The sequence below is a fragment of the Sarcophilus harrisii genome, chromosome 2 (genome assembly GCF_902635505.1).
Source record: "Sarcophilus harrisii chromosome 2, mSarHar1.11, whole genome shotgun sequence".
NCBI lineage: Eukaryota > Metazoa > Chordata > Mammalia > Dasyuromorphia > Dasyuridae > Sarcophilus > Sarcophilus harrisii.
The window spans coordinates 271,227,828-271,249,244 of NC_045427.1; the positions used below are offsets into that span (position 1 = coordinate 271,227,828).

At 31.2% G+C, this 21,417-nt stretch overlaps 1 protein-coding gene across 3 annotated transcripts in view; it reads left to right on the forward strand.

Annotated features, from left to right (window-relative positions):
* Positions 1-21,019, forward strand: part of STRN3 (striatin 3) — an 82,149-nt gene extending 61,130 nt beyond the window's left edge. For 2 of the 3 annotated variants that reach the window (XM_031952267.1, XM_023501154.2), the window contains 10 exons: positions 3,768-3,908; positions 8,292-8,422; positions 9,511-9,686; positions 9,834-9,881; positions 13,259-13,380; positions 14,005-14,172; positions 14,879-15,019; positions 17,176-17,283; positions 19,151-19,237; positions 19,327-21,019. In XM_031952267.1, the coding sequence (XP_031808127.1) occupies positions 3,768-3,908; positions 8,292-8,422; positions 9,511-9,686; positions 9,834-9,881; positions 13,259-13,380; positions 14,005-14,172; positions 14,879-15,019; positions 17,176-17,283; positions 19,151-19,237; positions 19,327-19,496 (1,292 nt within the window). In that variant the 3' untranslated portion in view covers positions 19,497-21,019. The remainder of the gene's footprint in view (positions 1-3,767; positions 3,909-8,291; positions 8,423-9,510; positions 9,687-9,833; positions 9,882-13,258; positions 13,381-14,004; positions 14,173-14,878; positions 15,020-17,175; positions 17,284-19,150; positions 19,238-19,326) is intronic. The other variant, XM_031952268.1, reaches the window with a different exon arrangement.
* The last annotated feature ends 398 nt before the right edge of the window (positions 21,020-21,417 follow it).

The window sequence follows — 21,417 nt, forward strand, 5'->3', positions numbered from 1 at the left end:
CTTGAAGAGAATACACATGAATTAATGTGTGTGTGTGTGTGTGTTATCATTGTGGACAAATAATTCAATTTAAAGAAATCTACTCTTTGGTTTGCATTTTGTATAGAAACTTGCCTCTGTTTTGGCTGTACATTTTCTGAGTTATCTAGTTATTCAGTCTGGTTTGGAAGATTTTGATTGAAAATATTTATCTTTCCATTCAATTGAGGAAATAAAAAGTTGGTATTTCTAGATTACAGAAGACTCTGAAAATTGGGAAATAGGTTGAAATCATAGTCAAATGTAAATGAATCATTTTATTTTACATATATAATATATCTAGGTATTTCCATTATCAGTTCAACTCTAAGGAAGGCATATGTGACAGATTTTGCTCTGATAAATTTAAAACAAATTAATATAGAACTTTTGTTACTTAGCATTGCCATAACTTTGTAAGTTAAAATCTTTATTTAGGACACTTAAGATAGTTACTGGGGAAAAAAGGACCTGCTGTTTATATAGATACTGCCAGAATTATAACTTTTAGAATGAACTTTCAGATTCCTATAGTCTTTCCCCTCCCAAAATAAAAACAATTGCTAAACTCCCTCTCCCCCCCCAAAAAAGGTTAAAAAAAACAACTCCTAGTCTTTTCCCCATTGTGAGAGGGTACACTTCCCAGAGGAAGAAAATAATTGAAAAATACTGTACAAGTATTACAAGTATAGTATGTGAAAAGGGGAAGGGTAATTGATTAGAGTTGGAGCCTATTACCCTTGTAATTTTTGTCTTCAAAAGATTTAAGGGAGAGTAGGCATGTCCATGAACAGAGATTTTTATATCGAAGAGGTTTGTGTTTTTCTTTTTCCCTTTTGTGTTAGCTCAGTAGAACATTTAAATCTGTCCTTTTCTGTGAACTGGATTGATTATTAAGCAAAGTGGATGAACACAGGTGGTTAGAATGAGCTTGAGGTTGAAGCTTATTGTTTTTAAGAACCCGATTTGGAGTTTTCTTAGCAATGGTTTAAAATCATCAGTAACTGACGCAATGTCAGGGAACTCATTTTTTTCCTTGTAATATATATTAATTATATAAACATAATTCCAAAATATAACTTTTTAAGTACAGACATTTACTTTTATATATTAATTCATCCCCACCTCGCCCTGAAATCACTGTGGTTAGCATACTATCACAAGTTTTTTTTTTTTTTTTTTTTTTTAAGTACAGCTAGTATGGGATAGCAGAAAAATGGTACTTGGGACTGGGAGTGAGGAGTGTTAAAATTGAGATCCTGCTCGGACACTAGATGTGAGATGTTGAAAAAAATCAACACCTCCAGGCTTTTTACTTTGTTTCTGAAAATGGGGATGATATTTAGTACTTTGTGGTATGTACATGTATGCACCTGCGTGTAAATAAATACTTTAGCCCTTTATGTGAGGAGCTGAATAAATAGCAATATGCAACTAATTTTTCAGCTGTAAAAAATTGTTTTTGTTAGGTTGTCTCCTTGGTAGTTCATAGTTTAAGGAAATTTAAGCTTAATTCTTGCCTTATGATTCTTTTTCTTTTAAAGGTATTACTACTTTATTTTAATCATCTTATTTCTTGTAAGACACTAGAATGCCTTCAGTTCTCTACTTTTGTCCTGGCATTATTCTTATGACATGAGGGGAAACCTTGTTAAATTATACAAAAAAAATTTTTAAACACAAGAAAGCCTTTTTATTCCCTATGAAGTTCATTGAGAGCAGATTTGACTTACACTTCTGAAACTGATCTAAATTAGTAAAGCCTTGTTTTCTACTTCAAGAAGTAATATACACACACATGAAATAATTAAATGAAATGGGTGCTTATATGTTTCTTCTGAGTTGTCATTTTGAAATCATCCTTAAACAAGGAAATAATTGAATTTATTCTGTATGGGCAGAGTTAAGTTCCAAAATAGATGGTGTTCAGATTAATTGCAATTTGTAGAACTAAGTCATTAAGTACATTGAGAGTTTAAATCATATGTTAATCTTTGTGCCATGAACCCTTTTGGCTGGCAGTCTGATCAAGCATATAAATCTTATTAAAGAAGAACAATCAGTTATTAAAAGTAATTAACAAACCATTTTAAAAAATAAGTTCATGACTTTAAGTACCCTTTATTTATTTTATTTTAATTATTTAGTTTAATAATTTTATTATATTGGACATTAGACATCATTGTTTTCTGAGAAAGTAAGTGAAAACAAATGGCCTTTGAGGAAGCTAATTTGAGCTAAAAGGATGCTTTGGAAATAGAGATTAGGGGAGGAAGATTATGCAACTATTGTAGTAATTTATAGCTTGTTAACCTGTAGGGGTTTTGGCAGTGGAAATGGAGAAGGGAAAGAGATTTGTTATTTTTTTTTTCATTTATTATTCAAAAAAGATTATAGGATATAGTGATTGATGATAGATACTTAAAGACTGAGGAGAGGGAAGAGATAACCCATAGATTTCAAGTTTGCTAACTGGGAAAATGGTTGATGCTATTATAAGTAAGGAGTAAATGGGTAGAAGAGATTTGGTGTGATGGGGAAGAAGGCTTTTGAGTCTTGGTCACGTTAAATTTGAGATTTGCTGACATTTAGGTGGAAATTTTTATAGGCAGATTTTACTCTATTATACCTGTTGAAATTTTAGTAAGAACGAACTGTAGTAATTAAATTCAGTTAACATTTTCTAAGTACTTAGTATGCACAATTCACTGTACTAGGCTCCAGAGGAAACTTAAAACTTGTCTTTAAAAGTCTTAAAATGTAGGTTTATTGGTTATTAATCATGAAATAAAGTATACAAATATAAATAAGTGCATAGGAAAAATTCAAATAAAATCCTCTGCCCCGGGGGCGGGAGGAGGGTGGGAATGATTAATTCTTTGAAAATCCTTTCTAGCAAAACCAAAAGTCTAGCCAAAAGGTGATTATATTTAGTCATCCTGAAAGTTTCAAGTAAGTTTGCTTAAAGCCACTAATAATAAAAGTTAAAATATTATTCTCTTTTCCTAAAACCTTAACTCAAACCATATACGTCTTTCCTTGATCCAGGTCCATTTAGTTGAAAATGAAGAGAGAAATAGTATAAGGCAAAAACTTTTTGGGGTGGTAGGCTCCGGAGAATGGGGAGAAGTAGCTAAAATTATTGAGGAAAAAAACTTTAGATTTCTACTTTTAGGATTGTGTGTTCTTATATATTAGCATACAAAGGAGTCACAGATAAACTTTCATTCACATATATAAACATACATATACATATACACATGATGAAATATCAGAAGAAATTAGAATAATTTTAGCAGTGACTTAATTTTGTGGGATGAAAAAACATCAGGGAAAGTTAATTGTTTGTTGCACCCATATTACAGATCACGTGTAATATTTTGGGGGGGAGGGCTTATTTTTTTTAAATAGTGAATTTTAAGTTGAAAAAGCCTATGTTTAATTATTACATATTCAAGTTATGTACATCATTTTATTTTATGGGAAGGTATCATCTGTATTTAGTATTCATAGGCTTTTAATAGAATTTGGGAGATTGATGGAAGATGGGAATTATACATTATTGATAACTGTTTTTAAAATTATGCTTAAATGATATAGGGAATTTACAATGTTTGGTACTGGTATGTACAACTGGGATTGTCTTAAGCATTAGTTTATTGTGTTTCATTGGTAAACTGGTTGTAAAAATTTCTAGCAATCAAGCAGTAGCCACCAAATGAACCTCTGCTGCTGCCATTAATTTACAGGGGTCAACAGGACAAAACTTCACGACATGATAGCTGATCTGGGAGATGATGAGCTACCCCACATCCCTTCAGGAATCATTAATCAATCTAGGTCACCCTCAACTAGAATGACTGATCACGAAGGTGCAAGAGCAGAGGAAGGTACAAAAAATTTAGCTGCCATATTTGTTTATATTACAGAAGATTTTCATTCCAAAATATAGCTCCTTTTTCCTCTCACTTGCTGCTGTTTGAGTTTTAATAGCAAGTCTTCAGTATGCTCTTCAGAGAGACTTTGGATATATCCTTGATAATATAACTAAATATACATTGTGGAATTTTGGTTTCTAATTTTAAATCGGCAAATTTATTTCTCATTCTCTGTCAGGGAAGCATTGTTTCCTATGATTTCTTTATAGGTTCTTTTTCAGGGCGTCTTTCAGAAGACTAATTTTAATTTGTTGTATATAGTAGTAATTGGAAATTATACTAATTCCTTTAAAGAAAAAGTATGTTAACAATTATGTATTTGGGGGGGAAGTCTATTCCTTGGTTTTCCACTGTTATGTATATGTTTATGTGTGCATGCATGTTTTTATATGTATATGTACACACACGTACTGCCTGATAACTTCTTTCAGGATAAAGTATAGAGAGTTGTTAGTATTAGACCTTTGTCAGATAAAGGTAACATCTCTTAGAATGAATGTAGTAAAGATTTCAAATGTCTTATGAGAGTATTTGATATTAAAATTTAAATTAAATTTAAAATTTAGTAGATTCTCTGTATGCTGACAGTTGATTTTTGTGGTGCCTTAGTTAATAAAGCATTTAAAATTGCCTACAATTTCCCAGTTGTGTTTTTCCTTTTGAACCTTTTCCTTATGATTTAGTATTTTTAAAAATTTGTGAATATCAGGTAATATGTATTTTTTTTTTAATGGCACCAACTATATTAATTACATGTTTAGATAGGGGTAAGAAAGGGGAAGAAAATTACTGAACAGTAAAAAGTTTAAAATACCAAAATAAAAGTAGCAAGAGGAAGGAAAGCTAGAAAGAAAATACATAATTAAACTATTTTTAATTTTATTTTTTATTTGGACAGTTTGAATTTCAAACATTTAATTTTTTTTAATGAGTGAAGAATTTAATACTTATTCATAGATTAGGATAGCTAGGTGGTTCAGTGGAAACCTGGGGTCAGATCAGGAAGATCTGAATTCAAATGTAGCCTAAGATTCTTATTAGCTGTGTGACCCTGGGCAAATCCTTAATCCCATTTACCTCTGTTTTATCATATGCAAAATCAAACCACGCCAGTATCTCTGTCAAGAAAATCCCAAATGGGGTTGTAAAGAGTCAGGTACAACTTAACAGAAGCAAAATTAATAGAATTGAAAGGCTTCTGGATAAACAACATTCTGTTGCTTGGGCTTAGTTCTCCACTCTCATCCTTCATCGGTCCTCACCTCCCCATTACTTATGTGCTCAGACATTCACACAGAGCTGATCTTAGAGCAGGCAAACACTGTTTTATTAAGGCAATGGCCCATAGGAAAAAGTAAATTCCAAGTGTATACTACATAATTAAAAACCAACTAAATTTTTTTTTATTGAAAGCAATACAAAAGATTTCTGCATGTGTAAGGGTAGACAATATGACATTTTTCAACACATATTACAAATGATAATGTTAATGTCAGTTAAAGGAAAGGGAAAAAATATAGAACCAGTTGTAAAAAAAAAAATAAAGAGCCGGCAGAAGTATAGTCAGAAGCTTTATTTTAAAGCCTGGGGAGGAAAAAAAAAGACAAAATATTTCTTTTGACCTCTTTGGGTAGTGGGTTAAGGATGTGTGAGAAATTTAATTATTTCTTATTTTAAAAATATTTACAGAATTTTCTCACTTCCCATTGAAGTTTTCTTACTTTGCAAAACACTTTAGTGTTGGACATTTCTTATAGAAAAGGGTTTTTTGCATGGAATATTGCAGCCTAATTTGAGACTTTTTGTGTTTCTGCCCCTTTTGCTAAAGATTTTTTCTTTTTCATCTTCAGGAAAAAGATTAGATTCATAAATCCCACAGGATCTATGATATAAGGCAGTGTCATTTTTGTAGTCCAACTTTCATATTCCTTATTTATTGAAATAGTGGGAAAACTCTAATGTATTTAAAGTTAACAAAGGCTTTTTGAATTCAATTCTGCTCCCTAATTTTAGATCAACTAATTTATGTTGTTTTTTTAAAGAAGCCTTGCAGAGGGGAAAAATGATGAATTATGAACTACAGAGTAATTTTTTCATAGTAAATTTGTATGTAGAAAATCTTAATACAGTGTGTGTGTACACACACACACACATTATCAGTGTATACAACATCAAATAATTTTCCTAAAAAAAGAAAGTATTTTTGTGAAGGAGGTAATTATTATGTTTTTTGAGTGTAATTTGCTGTGGTGGTAGCTCTTTGAAGTAAGCTGAATTTTATAAAAATATAGCTTAAAAATTCTCATCAGAATATGTATGAACAAATGCTAAATGGATAGGACTAGCTTGTTATATAAGCATACTTTTTAAAATTTTTAATCAAAATATCGAATGGGCTTTTTTTTTTTATGCAAATGATCCAGTCTTTTTATATGGGCCAACAAATTATTCAACCCTTGGCTTCCTTTAACCATCCCAAAGATCAAGACCAAATGATAAGAATTGTGTATTATACCAGGAAGATTGATTCTATAACTTTAAGATAGCCAATAGAGTGGTACTTCACCTCAAATTATGAAGATGTCCAGCAGTGTGTATGTGTGTGCATATGCATGTGTGTGTGTGCATATGCATGTGTGTGTGTGAGAAACAAACTGGAAAAATATTAGCCTTTCTAGTTACTGGCCAACACTACAGCAAAATGTTACTTAACTTTAACTTTACATACAGGTTTTTTAAAAAAAAAATTAAATTTGCTAATTTTACATTTCCAAATTTTTTTCATTTATAAATAGTGATATCCAGTATATTATTAGCAAAATGGGGTGGGGGGGGGGGGAGAAACGGACCTAAATTTGTTCATATTTCTGCAATTTTATAATCAGACTTAAATTATTTTAAAATATTACTAATTATATTCATGCATTATTTAACTGTGTTTGCTATTTCAAATCTGTTGGTGATTCAGAATTTAATTTGTAAATTTTTGCACCTTATGAACATGGTATGAAGAAGATAGGAATATTGGTATCAAAATGTGGAAGTCTTAAAAAGTTGAATTTGACTTGTAATAGATTTGAAAGATATTAAATTTCTCTTCTTTAAAAGTAATTTGGATTTACTTAGTTTCATTTTTTTCCTATAAAGTCATTGATGCCATTTATTATAACATTTTTGAAGCATGACATATTAGAATTAAGATCTTATTTATCATGTACATTTTGTATACGAATTCTTCCCATTATATCTGTGCATGATTTTCTGTTGTGGTTAGAATTACATAGTAAAAATGTTGTTACATTGATTCTTCTGGTTCTTTTTAGCATCATAGTTAAATTTGCTTTTAATGGATAATCTTAAATTTCTTTTAAAATCTTTGCTCATACTATAATTTTCAGAGCAGAAAATTGACATCAATGCTAAGTTGCCCACCCACCTCAATATTTATAGATTAACAGGGGTGTAGTAAAATATAGAGGGAAAATAATTCTTGTAAGTAATGGTAGCTGCAAATAGAAAAAACAGCAAATTTAAAAAACCTAAATTAAGCATTGTGTTTTTTCTTAGATTCAAAAACGATGATGACTATATTAAGGAGTTTTACTTAAAGACTAGTTAAATTTGATGGCTTATTTTACAAATTGGATGTTAAACTTTAAAATTTAGTGATAAATTTTAGCTAACATGTTTATTTTAAGAACAGTTTGGGGAAAATTAGTCATAACTTTCAAACTAAAAGTAATCTTTGTAGTAATGGATAAGAAGTAAAGCCAGGAGATATTAAGTGACATATAAAATCATATAGCTCATTAACAATAGAACCAAAACTAGAACCCAGGTTTCCTGACTCTTAGTCCAAAGCCTTTCTTTCTTTTTATTGAATCCACATGAATAATGCTTCTGAAAAGGGAGAGAGATCACATCTTAAGGTGATAGTGAAGTATTTAGTGAACTTTGAAAAATAAAGTTATACCTCTCTTTAACAAATTAAGAGATCCCAAACTAAGAGTTTCATTGCAGCAAATAAACATTGTTAAGTGTTGTAAAGCAGTTTCAGTTTTAAGAATTCTTTTGGATGTGTGTCAAGAACTATGTTTCTTTTATTACTTTAAAACCTAGTAAACAAGAGACTAAAAAACTGGTGACATTTATTAACTATATATCCTTTAAAATTTTTGTATTTTAGCCATGTCTCCCTTTTTATAGATGGGAAGTAGAGAAATTAAATGTTATATTTCTACTGTTTTATGTCTTAGTTAAAATACTTCCATTTGCCAATATTGTGTTACTCTGTATGATTTTTCAGCATTTAAGAAGTGGTTTTCTTCTTTATAGCTGAACCAATGTTTCCATCTGGAGGAGGCAAGTCATTTATTATGGGTTCTGATGATGTTTTATTAAGTGTACTAGGCCTTGGCGACCTTGCAGACTTGACGGTAACAAATGATGCAGACTATAGTTATGATGTAAGTGCAGTTTTATTTTATTAAACTTAATGATTTAATAAAGGGCTCTTCATTTTCAGACTGATTTCTACAAGGAAATTAATGTCAAGATACAGTAAAAATATTCGGATTAAAATGACAATTTGTTGTGATTTATTGTTTGAAGTTTGGAGTGAAATATGAAAAAATAGTTACTCATTAGGTACCGTAAACTTTTGATTATCTTCCAAATGATAGCAAGTGGTAGTATAAGCAATTCCAAATAGTAGACAACTAAAAGAAATCGTATTATAAGCAGATTTACCTTAGGAAATTTGCTAAGGCCAGTTTAATACACATTTTGTGAAAACAAAACTACCTAGAGTCATGTTGAATGCTAGAAGGAAACCAACCTTAGACTCAAGTTTTATTATGACATGTTCACTCTAATTAATGATTTATCTGTTTTTCTTTATTGTTTCTGTCCAGATACTCAATAAAATAGAAGTTTAAATTAAATCAAGATTCTCCCCTTCTCTCCCCCCCCCCCCCCCAATTACTTTTAGCATTCCTCACTTCCATATTCAAGTTGAATAAGTGGGTTGTTACTTTGTTTTAGGAAATATTTCTGAAAAGCTTAAAGAAATAGTTTCTACTATTTAAAAACTATTAAAAACTTAATAGCTTTAAATTTTAGTAAATATGATTATTTTATAAGTGATTTCAAGTATGAGAGAGACAAATGTTTTAACTGGCAACATTATTGTAGGTTGGGAGAAAGTACTTTATTCCTTTTTTTAAAATAACATGACTTGATATTAAAAATACTTTGGGAAAATGATAGGTATAGATTTTGTTATAATTTATAGAAGGCCTTTTTTATTCTCAGTTGACAAAAGTAATCTTAAGTTTAGTTTTCTGATTTAAAGAAATTTCCATTTGGCTAGAACATCTTTTTTTTAAACAAAGTTTTTCACAATAAGGATTCTTAAATGTTGAATATTGGTAGAAACAATAACACTGACCATACCATGCTTAAATGTTTTGAGTGTACATTACTACTTACAACTTTTTTAAAGACTTCACATTGCCCTAAATATCATTATTCTTACTAATTTTATCTTTTTTAGTTACCTGCCAATAAAGATGCCTTTCGAAAGACATGGAATCCCAAATATACACTACGTAGCCATTTTGATGGAGTACGGGCATTAGCTTTTCATCCTGTAGAGCCTGTGCTGGTTACAGCCTCTGAAGATCATACTCTAAAACTTTGGAACTTGCAAAAAACAGTTCCTGCCAAAAAGCAAGTATTTAAATGTTAGCCTCTTTGTAATTTGATTAGTAATTAATAAGTTATTCTATCCCTTTTGTTTTCCTGATTCAATCTACTCTGTGATTGTTGTATGACTATTCAATTACTTTATCTTTTTTTTTTTTTTCTCCTTTTCAGGAGTGCCTCATTAGATGTAGAACCTATCTACACATTTAGGGCCCACATGTAAGTCTTTCAAATTATAATAGATATACCAATAGATATTTATATATTGATATGTAACAATAAACATTTCTATTAATCATATTTTAGAACTTTTCTATTTTTCATCTTTACATTTTGGTTTTTTTTTCATTGCTTGGTTTAGTGCTTGCACCAGAGTATAACTAAATAATTGTTTAATGTGAATAAATTCCTACATGCAGTAATTTTCTGAGAAACTTCATCAAGAGAGGTTAGCTGAGTAGTTGATTTGATTTGATTTTTTTGCAGAATAATTTTTAGCTTAGTATATATTACTCCTGATAGGAATCTTTGATCTATTTGCACAGAAAGAAATCGAGTAGACTTCAATTAAAAGTGAAAATTAGTTTGCTGAAAGTGTCTAGAAATTCACAGGCCATAAAAAATTCTTGAAAGGAACCTAGCAATGAAACATTTGATTTCAACTGCATAAAAATACTTCTAAAAGCCAAGTTGGACTAGAGTTAAGAATGCAGAGAAATAAATTTAATCTTGTAGGTATTACTGAAATACTATAGAATGGGAACCATGATTGGAAGATGGCAGGAACTAGTATCACATTTTATTCTAAGTAACAGGAAAGAGAGTAGGGGCAGAGTTGCAAAATAGTTTTGTAGATTAAGAAAATATAGACATAGAGACAAGTGAAGAAATCCAGGAATAATAAGGGAAAGAGTAATTGAATAAAGATCATTGGAAGAACAGAAGTGAAAATGTTACAAGAGTATATCACAGAGAACATAGAAAGAAAAAGGAAATAGATGAATTTGGTTAATTGATACCTATCTTTCATGAAGACATAATGCTGTAGTCATGGAGGACTTCAGTTATCTAGACTTTGTAGTGTTTTTTTTTTTTTTTCCTCCTGTCAAAAGCAGAGCAGCTAATACATTTTATTGGCTTAGCTTAATGCAATTTCATCTTTCAAAAGTTGGAAGAAGCAACAAGGGCAGATAGCTAAATTATTTGATTATTGCCATGAAAAAACTGGTTGTTGGAGTAAAGGAGAGAAAATTAAAGAAGGAGGAATTAATTAAAATTAAATTTTTTTATGATATAAAAACATCAGGAAGCACTGATTGACTTGTATGCTAGATTTTTGGAGACTGTGTTAAATAGTTCAAAGAAATAAGGATGCAATTTCATGAAGCTTCTCTTGGGAAGCCCAAGTGAAAGGAAAAAACTCCCAAGAATGAAATACTTAGGGCACAAAAAAGAATTCCCTTAAAGAAAAAGAGGGCAATTGTTTAATCACCCTTTTGGAATATCTAGGAAACTCCAACCAATTTTAAATTTTAAAAAGACAATGCAAAGAAGAAAACTGAAATCTCATCTTAAGACTAGTGTTAGGATTGCTAAGACTCTTAGCCAAGGTTAGCTTGACTTATGGACAACCAAAAAGTGTCTTTAAAAGAAATAGGAATGGGTGGTAGGTGGAATAAATTAATGAGATGGAGCCACTTGTTGGGGTCATTTGACTGATGACTTGATGGGGGTAGAGGCAAGAACTATTCTAATTTTTTTTTTTACACTTCATAATATATAAGAAGCATTATGAGTATAGTGAAGAGAAACCAGGTCTTAAGACCAAAAATACCTGATTTTGAAGTTTTTCTGACACTTCTTGGCTGTGTAATTCTGAGCAAGTCACTTAACTGATGAGTGTTGTGGATAGCTCCTAGGATGGCAAATCATAAATAGTGTTTTGACATTGACTTGTAGAGGGAGTTTCCTTATACAGAAGTTCTCTATACTAATGAAATCAGAGGATATTCAGTTCCTGTTCCTAAACATATCCTTGTAATGAGGTTATTAGAAGTTATTAGATAATCAGCTTGTCAGAACTGTTGATAACCTTAAAACTGTGGGAAATAGGAGATTAGATTCCTGTAGTCACCAAAAACTGCAAATCTTTTACTAGAGAGAGATTACTAAAGGTTGACTTTTCTGCTTCCTGTTCTTTATAGCAAAACATTAATTCTGATAATATACATTTTCTAACACAGAAACCATGAACTAACTTGCATTATGCAATATAAGAAATAAAATTGGTAACATGCAAAATATTTTAAATTTTTTTACAATTCTATGATCTTTTGTTCTAATATCTCAAAAAAAGCAAAACATTAATTTTAGCTTTTGTTCTAACATCTTAAAAAACAAGACATTGATTTTAGAAAATAGTCACTTTTTATAACACATGGAATCTATAGTGCCATAAATACTGTACAGCAAATAAAATTCTTAAAACTAAAACTTAAAAAAAAAATTTTTTTAACCCAAATCTTAGCTTTCACTATATCAAATGGCAGTTTTGAAGATGGTGTTTTATATACTATACTAATAAATCTGTATCTTAGCAACCCTCTGAAAACTAAGTGAGAGGTACCTGGGACTTGTCAGTGGTATTGTAAGACACCAAGACTGGCAAGATCTCAACATCCCCTGACCCTCTTCCCCTTCACAGCTGGTAAATGGCATTATAGATTGTGAAGGCTGTACCAGTTTGAAAAAATGTCAGCAATGTCTGCTTTGGGCTCTGTTTGAAATCCTCAAGGATTTTGGCTTATGGGAACATGGCAGAGCCCAAATTGATGTGTGATCTTGAGGCTGCATTTGATAATGAATTGGCAGTCTTGATGTCTATAGCCAGCTAGTCAATAGCTCAATAGAACTTAGTAACTCAAATAGAAGCCCTTATGAGCCATGTGTTGACTTCGCACACTACAAATTATTACTTGTACTATCGTATGTTTTTATTTATTTCATTAGACATTTCCCAATTACAATTAAATGTGATTTCTGTTAAGTTTTATACCTGACCTAGAGAATTAAAATGATGAGGGCCCTTGGGAATATGCCTAGTGAAGATTAATTTATTTAGTCTAGAAAGAAAAACCATTTAGTAAACTTATCATGTGGGAGAGGATTAACCATGTTCTGCTTGGTGCCCTCAAAGTTGGAGACAAAGGCCAATGTATACAGCCATTACTGTTTGTATTGAGGATGTAGAACTGGGAGAACAAACTGTCTCTACTGAGGGGGTAGTTCAGTTTGGTGGCAGCATAGATCGTATGCTGTTATAATATGGGTACCTGCACAAGTCACAGAGTACAAGGTTATGGAGGGTTTGAATTTTAGAAAGAAAGGAAGAGGCCTTGAAAGATTTTTGAATATAACTAGCTTTAGGAACATAGAATTATAACTAAAGGACTATATATATTATTTGTGAGTGTGAGTGTGTGAGTGTGTGTGTGTGTGTGTGTGTGTGTGTGTGTGTAAATAAAATTAGCCTCGAGGTTTTCATTGATTTTTTAAAAAAATAAATTCCTTGATAATTTTCCTTTTTCTTTTTGTAGTGGACCTGTACTATCATTAGCTATTAGTTCTAATGGAGAACAGTGTTTTAGTGGTGGCATTGATGCAACTATTCAATGGTGGAATATGCCTAGTCCTAATGTGGATCCATATGATACATACGGTAAGCAGTAGATATTATGATTTCACTAGGGCCTACAGATCTGTGAATGTGTGGTTGTCTGCCATATCAGGAAATTGTTCTGTCTCATACTTTACATGTTTTGGTTTTATTAGGATCTAGTTATTTATTGTGGATAACTTTCTACAAAATCTGAAAAGATGTAGAGAAAGTGTCTGCAAAGAAAATTATTTTGTTTCTAAGCATGTTATAAACTTAGACAGAAAATGCTGTTAGTCTGACAACACAACTAGTTTGGCCACCATAACCTGGCTTGTCTTAGTGTAGAGTTAAGCTTTTTCTGCAACTTAACATATCACTGTGGTGGTATGACAAATAGGCATTTTGTGCATTTGGAACTTTTGACATAATTATTAACTGTATTTGGTGATTAATGTCTTTCCTAGCATTAAAGTAAAATGCCAAAATAACTTGGAAATATAAGTCCAATTTTAAATTTAAATCAGGAATTACTTAATGCTAGATTTCTGATGTGTTATGAATGAGTTTATATTGGTAGTAAAATGACAGATCCTTATTATCAACAAACCAAAAAGTTTATTTTTTTCCATTATCTTAATAATTAAAATTTATTTTCTCTTCCTTTCCTTCACTCTTCTTTCCCAGAGCCAAACGTTCTAGCTGGCACATTAGTTGCTCATACAGATGCAGTCTGGGGTCTTGCCTACAGTGGCATAAAGAATCAATTACTGTCTTGTTCAGCAGATGGCACTGTTAGATTGTGGAATCCACCAGAAAAATTACCCTGCATTTGCACTTACAATGGAGATAAAGGTAAGTAAATTTTCTAATAAAAACACAAACTTTTAAAAGATGAATTTGTTAAAATTAGAGGAGTTAAGTAGTTTTTAATTCCTTTGTTTTTGACAGAGAAGTAACTCAAGATAGATTTTGATGAATACTCTTAATGGTAAAAATGAATATTGGAAAATTTATGTTAATATTTTAGTCAGTCACCTGTTTAAAGCAAAAGGATATTAGATGAATCCAGGGATTTAAAGGATCCTCTTTATAATAATTTTTTTATGAAGTTTATGTTAGGAGAAAATGATTTTAATTTTTCTTGCACTTTTTACATCTCATGTTCAGAGAAGCATATGTTTTGAAAATAAAAAGCTTTTTTAAAAAAATTGCTATACCCCTATAACCTGTAACTAATAATGTAACCAGTAACTAATGGGTGTCACACTTCTTATTGTCTATTCATCACTTAATTATTTTTAGGTACTTTGAATCATTTCAAATGAAACATTTGTTCTTTTTCCTGCTATTGTAGCTGTGCTTCATGTTTGAATAATTTTTTAAATTCTCCCTATTCTTGCATCAGTTATCTCGGTGTGTTTTTTATCCTTCATGATTCTGATATTGTCTTAATTTAATTGGTGATAGATAGAAGTGATTTTCTTTTCAAAAAAATAAAGATTTCATAATAATCATTTGATCTCATGATACATTCTTATTCCTCCTGACTTCTTTTTAGAACATGGAATACCTACATCTGTTGACTTCATAGGCTGTGATCCTGCTCATATGGTGACCTCTTTCAACACTGGCAGTACAGTCATTTATGATTTAGAAACATCACAATCATTGTTGATGCTTTCATCACAGGTAGATTCTGGTAAGTTTGCTTGAATATCTATCAGTGATTTCCCACCAACTTCTGTCCTTGGTGTGCAAAAAGGGAATGAGAGGAATAGCGTGAAGGGGTGGTTCTTTAGCTCCCTGTTGTTTAACAAAGAAGAACATTTAAGGAAAACCAACAAATACAAAATGAGTATGTCTGAAATGTAGTCCTCTTGAATCCACTGGAAGGAGCTAGAGTGGAAAAGTGTTTTTATCAACTCTTTGAGACCAAGCTTGGTTACTATAGTTAGTCAGAATTTAGCTTTTTAATGTACTTTTCCATTTATTGTATATATTTTTTCCTGATTCTGCTTATTTCATTATATTCATTCACTTCCTACCAGTTTTATCACATCTTTAAATTCGTTATATTTATTGTTTCTTATGATGTTACAATATTTTATACAGATCGTTCAATTTCTTGCTGCCATAAAAGTGTTTCTATGTGCTCAGTAGTGGAGCCACTGAATCAAAAAGTATAAATAAATATAGTGGTTTTTCTGCATTGTTTGGCCCATTTCTCAGGTCTACCAAAAATATGTTACTATATATTCTTCTCTCCTCCTCTCCCAGGCAGTATTGACTGTCAGTTCATCACCTGCCATTCAATTGGTATAAACTCTGATCTGGGAATCATTTTTCTAGTCTAGAAATTTGAAGCAGTCTTTTCATACAGTTATTTCTATGTTGATACTTTGAAAATAATTCATAGCTTTTGACCATTTCTTAAAGAGTAATGGCTCTCTAGAAGAGTAAATCTTCTAGAATTATTTGTTTTGTTTCATCAGCTTAGATTATTTCCTGAAGTTTTCATTATAATATGAGAAGGTTCAAAGATCAAAAACTAAGTTGGTATTAACTTTTCTCTAACTTAATTCTGAATTCTTCATTCTGTGCTCTTAATTTATCATTAGTTTCTCTTTTTTTCCATTTAGCAACTATATAGATTTTGTGTTTTTTGCATGTAGATATGTGACATAGTCCATTGTTGCAACTATACTTAAAATGTTAGTAAAACTTGTCAGAGTTAAGCCCCACTGTCTTAGTATTTAAAAACCTAGAGAGGGGCAGCTAAATGGTGCAGTGGATAGAGCACCAGCCTTGAAGTCAGGAGGACCCGAGTTCAATTGTGGTCTCAGACACTTAACATTTCCTGGCTGTGTGACCCCGGGCAAGTAAGTCACTTAATTTGCCTCAGCCAAAAAAAAAAAAGAAGAAGAAGAAGGCAGAGTCACCTCTATATCATATTGATACAATTGCATAGAAATTTTAAAGCTAGCAACAATACATTTTTTAAAAATCATGTTACAATGCAAATTTTCCTATTTGTCCATGTCCTTGGACTCAACTATGCCATATGTAGTGCCTCAGTGATAGATCTCATTGGATTGAAGTCTATTGTTACATATAGGTTTTTTTTTAAAAGAGTTAAAAGGTTTTATGTTGCACTGAGATTTAGAGGCTAAATGACTTGTCCAAACTAGTAAGACTTGCTGCATACAGCTAGTGACAGTTTCTTCTGTAAAATAGGGATTATATCTCCATTTACCTCACTTGATTACCATGGGAGTGAAATGAAATGCTGTATATAAAATACTTTGTAACTCTAAATTGCTTTATAATTTTAAATTATTTTCTCCTCTTTCCTTGAATTTAACCTAGAATTGATAACATTTTTATTAAAATTGATAAAATTGAGGGATTTTTTTCTTTCCAAAAGACTAATTTTTATTGTTTGAGTTTATTAAAAAAAAATCTCTACTACATCACTTTCTTCTCATGATGACCTTATGTAGTTTTAATAAATTGAATAAAAAATTTAATCGGTAGTGAAATTACTTTTGTCTCATATGAAATTATATTTTGTTACTGATAATATATACTGAGCTTGAACATGGAAAAATCCATCAATATACATATTAGATAATCTTAAATCTACATACTAGATACTCATGTATAATGAGTAGCAAAAGGGAACCCTAAATAATATCTTCAGACTTTGGTGCTTAGGTCTTATTAAGTAGGGATCTTAACTTCCTACTGACTTGCAATAGTTTAGACTATGTGAGGGATTATAATTTGATAAGTACAAGATGCAGCAGTAAAGAAAATGAAATGATTCACTGATCATGCTTTTTCTTTTCCATCTAGGTTTACAATCAAATAATCATATTAACAGGGTAGTAAGCCATCCCACACTTCCTGTTACAATTACTGCTCATGAAGATAGACACATCAAGTTTTTTGACAATAAAACGGGTAAGAAAACTGTTATTTTTATTATGAGAATATTATTGCCTTTATTTTGCCTTATTTCTATTGTAATTATTTTTCAGATTATGCTATTAAGTAATGAATCTGTGAATTTTTAAAAACTTTTTGTAATGTTATGCTTTATTTAACCTCTAGATTTTATATAGTAGCTTTCTTTATATGAAGTTTTTGTTTTCTTCAAAATAGCTTAAGTCATCTTGATATTTTTTCTGGCTAAAAGTAGGGAAATTGATCATGATATGTAATACATGTTAGTCTTACAACCTTGGGGTACTAGAACTATGAAGCATTGTCTTGAAATTAGGAGGAAAAAATAGGCCAAATTAATGGAAACTAAAATGTTTTATTCTTTAAGAAAATCTTTAGCTTAATTCTTCATTAACTTCACATGTCTACAGTGATGACTGGTAATTTTTAATAAAAGTAATATTCTTTATCATCAAGAAATGATTATTAACTTTAATTTCACAGTTACATTCCTATAATTTGTTTTATTTCCTTATTAATCTTTCAGAGTAAATATATATGGTAAGACTTAATCAGAAAAACTCCTTCATTCTTGGTTATCCTGCTAGTTAAGTGTTATTCTGCTTTACTTGAAAAGTAATAGTAATCAAATATATTTGTATAGTGCTCATGCTTATACTTTATATTTCATATTAGGTATGAAGCATTATGCAAATATGCTTATTTATAGCTTAAATGCTTGATATGTATGTATGTTTATACACACATGCGCGCACGCACGCGCACACACACACACACACACACACACACACGTGCAAGGAGGCCTTACTTTTATTAGGAGCAGCCCTAGCCTTTCTAGCCATAAAAAGAGTATTGGTATAGGAAAATGTACATGATTTGCAGTGCTTGCCTACTTCCTGACTTCCTGACTTCGATGGAGTGACAAGTCTCATAGCAAAGGTTCCCCATTTAGAAGAATATTTTGGTTTATAGTACCTTCTGTTTTATTTATTTATTTATTTTTTATTTTTTTGGTGTTGTTTTTTAATGTCTCTTTAATCTTTAACATTTACTTCTAATTTTTTTTTTTTTTTTTTTTAATATAAGGTTGATTTTTGCTGGGGCAATTGGGGTCAAGTGACTTGTCCAGGGTCACATAGAGGAAGTGTTTGAGGTTGGATTTGAACTCAGGTACTCCTGACTTCAAGACCAGCACTCTATCCACTGCACCATCTAGCTGTCCCTATTAGGTTACTTTTTACAGTGTCTTCAATTAATGCTGAGACAAGTTCTTTAACCTAGGATTCATGAACTTGTTTTTGTCTATTTTTATTTTAGTAGTTTTGGGTTTTTTTGTCAATTTGGTGGTGGAAGGTGTAGGTTTATATATGTTTTGTTTTAATTTTTGCATTAAAATCATTCTGAAAGTGGGTTTATAGACTTTACCTAACTTCTGGCCTGGATTCATGGCACAGCACTGTGGGGTTGCCTTTATTTATTCCTGAAATATGAAATTTTTGACATCTCAGAAGAATAATGAACTTGATTATTTTTGAATTTATATAGGAAGATTTATCCATGGTTGTTTTAGCAATCTGTTTAAATGCTGTAAAAGTGATTTCACTTCTGCAAAGTGTTCTTTAGTTCTTTATGTAATTTTATATAGAATTTAGTGGTATGATTTTCTTGTCAGTGTTGTTTCAGTGTCCACCACATCATTTTGCACATTGGTTATTTGAGGCTACTTACTAAAAATCCATTTTGGGATTTTGCTCTTATGTGAAATTGTTGCTATCAACATGTTGAAAAATAAGTATTAAACCCCTCCCTCCCCCCAACAAACACAGAGTTAATTCAATAACGTTCTTTATTGTATTTCATATAGGTAAAATGATCCATTCTATGGTTGCTCATTTGGATGCTGTTACAAGTCTAGCAGTAGATCCTAATGGCATCTATCTGATGTCTGGAAGTAAGTTTTAATGTAATTCATTATGTCTGAGGGTTTTATGCCTTGTGGTTCTGTTGCAAGATTTAATTAATTGTGACCTTCTTCCACAGGTCATGACTGTTCCATTAGGTTGTGGAATTTAGACAGCAAGACATGTGTACAAGAAATAACAGCTCATAGGAAGAAGTTGGATGAGTCCATTTATGATGTAGCTTTCCATCCATCAAAAGCATATATTGCCAGTGCAGGAGCTGATGCCCTTGCCAAAGTATTTGTGTGACATAAAAAATACCTGCAACATAATAGCAGGTCTTCTTGGACAGAAAGAGGGAATGCATCACTGCCATCAATGAGGTTACTGATAAGACACTACGTATGATCTGCCTAAGCAAAGGCTATTTTGGGGCAGGTTTAAATTGGTGAAAATCACCACATCTTGAATAATGTCAGGCTCATTCATTTAACTGTAATTTACTGTATTTTGTGGGGGCAAAAAAAGGAAACCAGTATTTGTAGCCTTTACTGGATATGAACTGAGCATATGTCTGTTCATTACATGTCTAAGCCAACGTGTGGAGTCTGATCTTAAAAAAGACTTATTTTGGACTCTGTGTGCTGCCTTAGGGTTAGGATGTGGTGCTCTTGTGGGGGGGGAAGTGAGCTCCAAGAGTAGCTTTCTTTTCATCTCTTAGTGATCTTCTCTGTTTATCAGTTGAATGCCACAGATTCCCTTTTAAATTTATTTTGCTTTAAAAAAAAAAAAAGGAAATTTAACTTAAAATATTTTAGCATTAGTTGCACAAAATGTTTGGATAAAATTCTAGTTTTTATAAGTCTTTTTATATATTTAGCCTGTCACAACAGTGCTCAAGATTGTATTGATGATGTTTTTCTGCATTATAGAACCCTAAAACACAGAGATCTCACTGACCCGCTGCCGTGTAACCACTCTTCCCTTCTTTTGCCTAATACAGCTCAGCCAAGTCCTTCCATAAGGATGCTAATTCATCATCATCACATAACTGTCTTCATAAATAAAAGACTGTAAAGAAAGATGTGTTAAAATAAAACACTGGGGCTTACTACCCCCAATGAACTCTTTAAAATTAAAAAAAAAAAACACAAAAATAAAAAAAAAAAACTAATCTTGGCATCCTATCACTATGTGATATTTTGTACATCTTACTGTATTTACAAGTTTATTTATCAAGGATTACCCATCTTACTCTAATGGCCTATTGTTATTTATTTCACTTTTTGTTGGTCTTTATATCATTTATGTATGTGCTAAAGGGCCCTGTATATCTATTATGGCATTCTTTGAACAGTCTAAAATAGACTAAAAATGGATAATTTCATAGTTTAATTTGCAAACCAACTTACTTTTCTCCCGTTACATATCTCAGTTTACCACAATTCCAGAAAAGCTATCTTGTTTAAAAAATATTTGGAGTGAAAATGTTATATTTGCATTACAAATAGGACACAAAAGTAGTTGAATCAGGATTCAGAAAATCTGCTGTGTTTGGACTAGTTATCCCTGTTTTTATTTTTTCAGATGTGCTTAATTTTACAGTGTAACTAAAGATTTTGTTTGTGTAATGCATGATTAAGACAATAAAGTATTTTTTCTAGTCTTCCACAAAACTTTTCTGATCAGTTTGCGAGTTTTGATGAGTTTTGTAAGGTTTTTGTTTTACAAACTATGAATCAGCAAATTTTTAAGATTGTACCACATAGCAAAAGTACAGCTGTTGAAAAATAATGTATATAAAATGCATATAATAAATATTAAATGGTGTACCTGTATGTTACTGTTGGCCACATTATTTTGTGTTGAATTGCAATAAAGTATACTACTTTATTCTTAGTCACTGAACTAAAGAATTTTCTAGATTCTTTACTTTGTATGCTACTTAACTAGCATTTATCTTAATTTTATGCTAATTCATCAGTATTTTGAAAATTTCACCCTAGATACTTCCTATGTATCATCCTAGACAAGTTACTTAATCCTTGTTTGTTTCCTCACCTGTAAAGTGAGCTGGAGAAGAAAATGACAAAACATCCCAGAATTTTTGCTGAGAAAATCCCAGATGAGGTCACAAAGAACACAACTGAATTGACTGAACACCTAATTTAATTTCCCAGCCTAATTCTTTAAAAAGCTTGTAATATAGCCAAAACTAGTGATAGTGCTA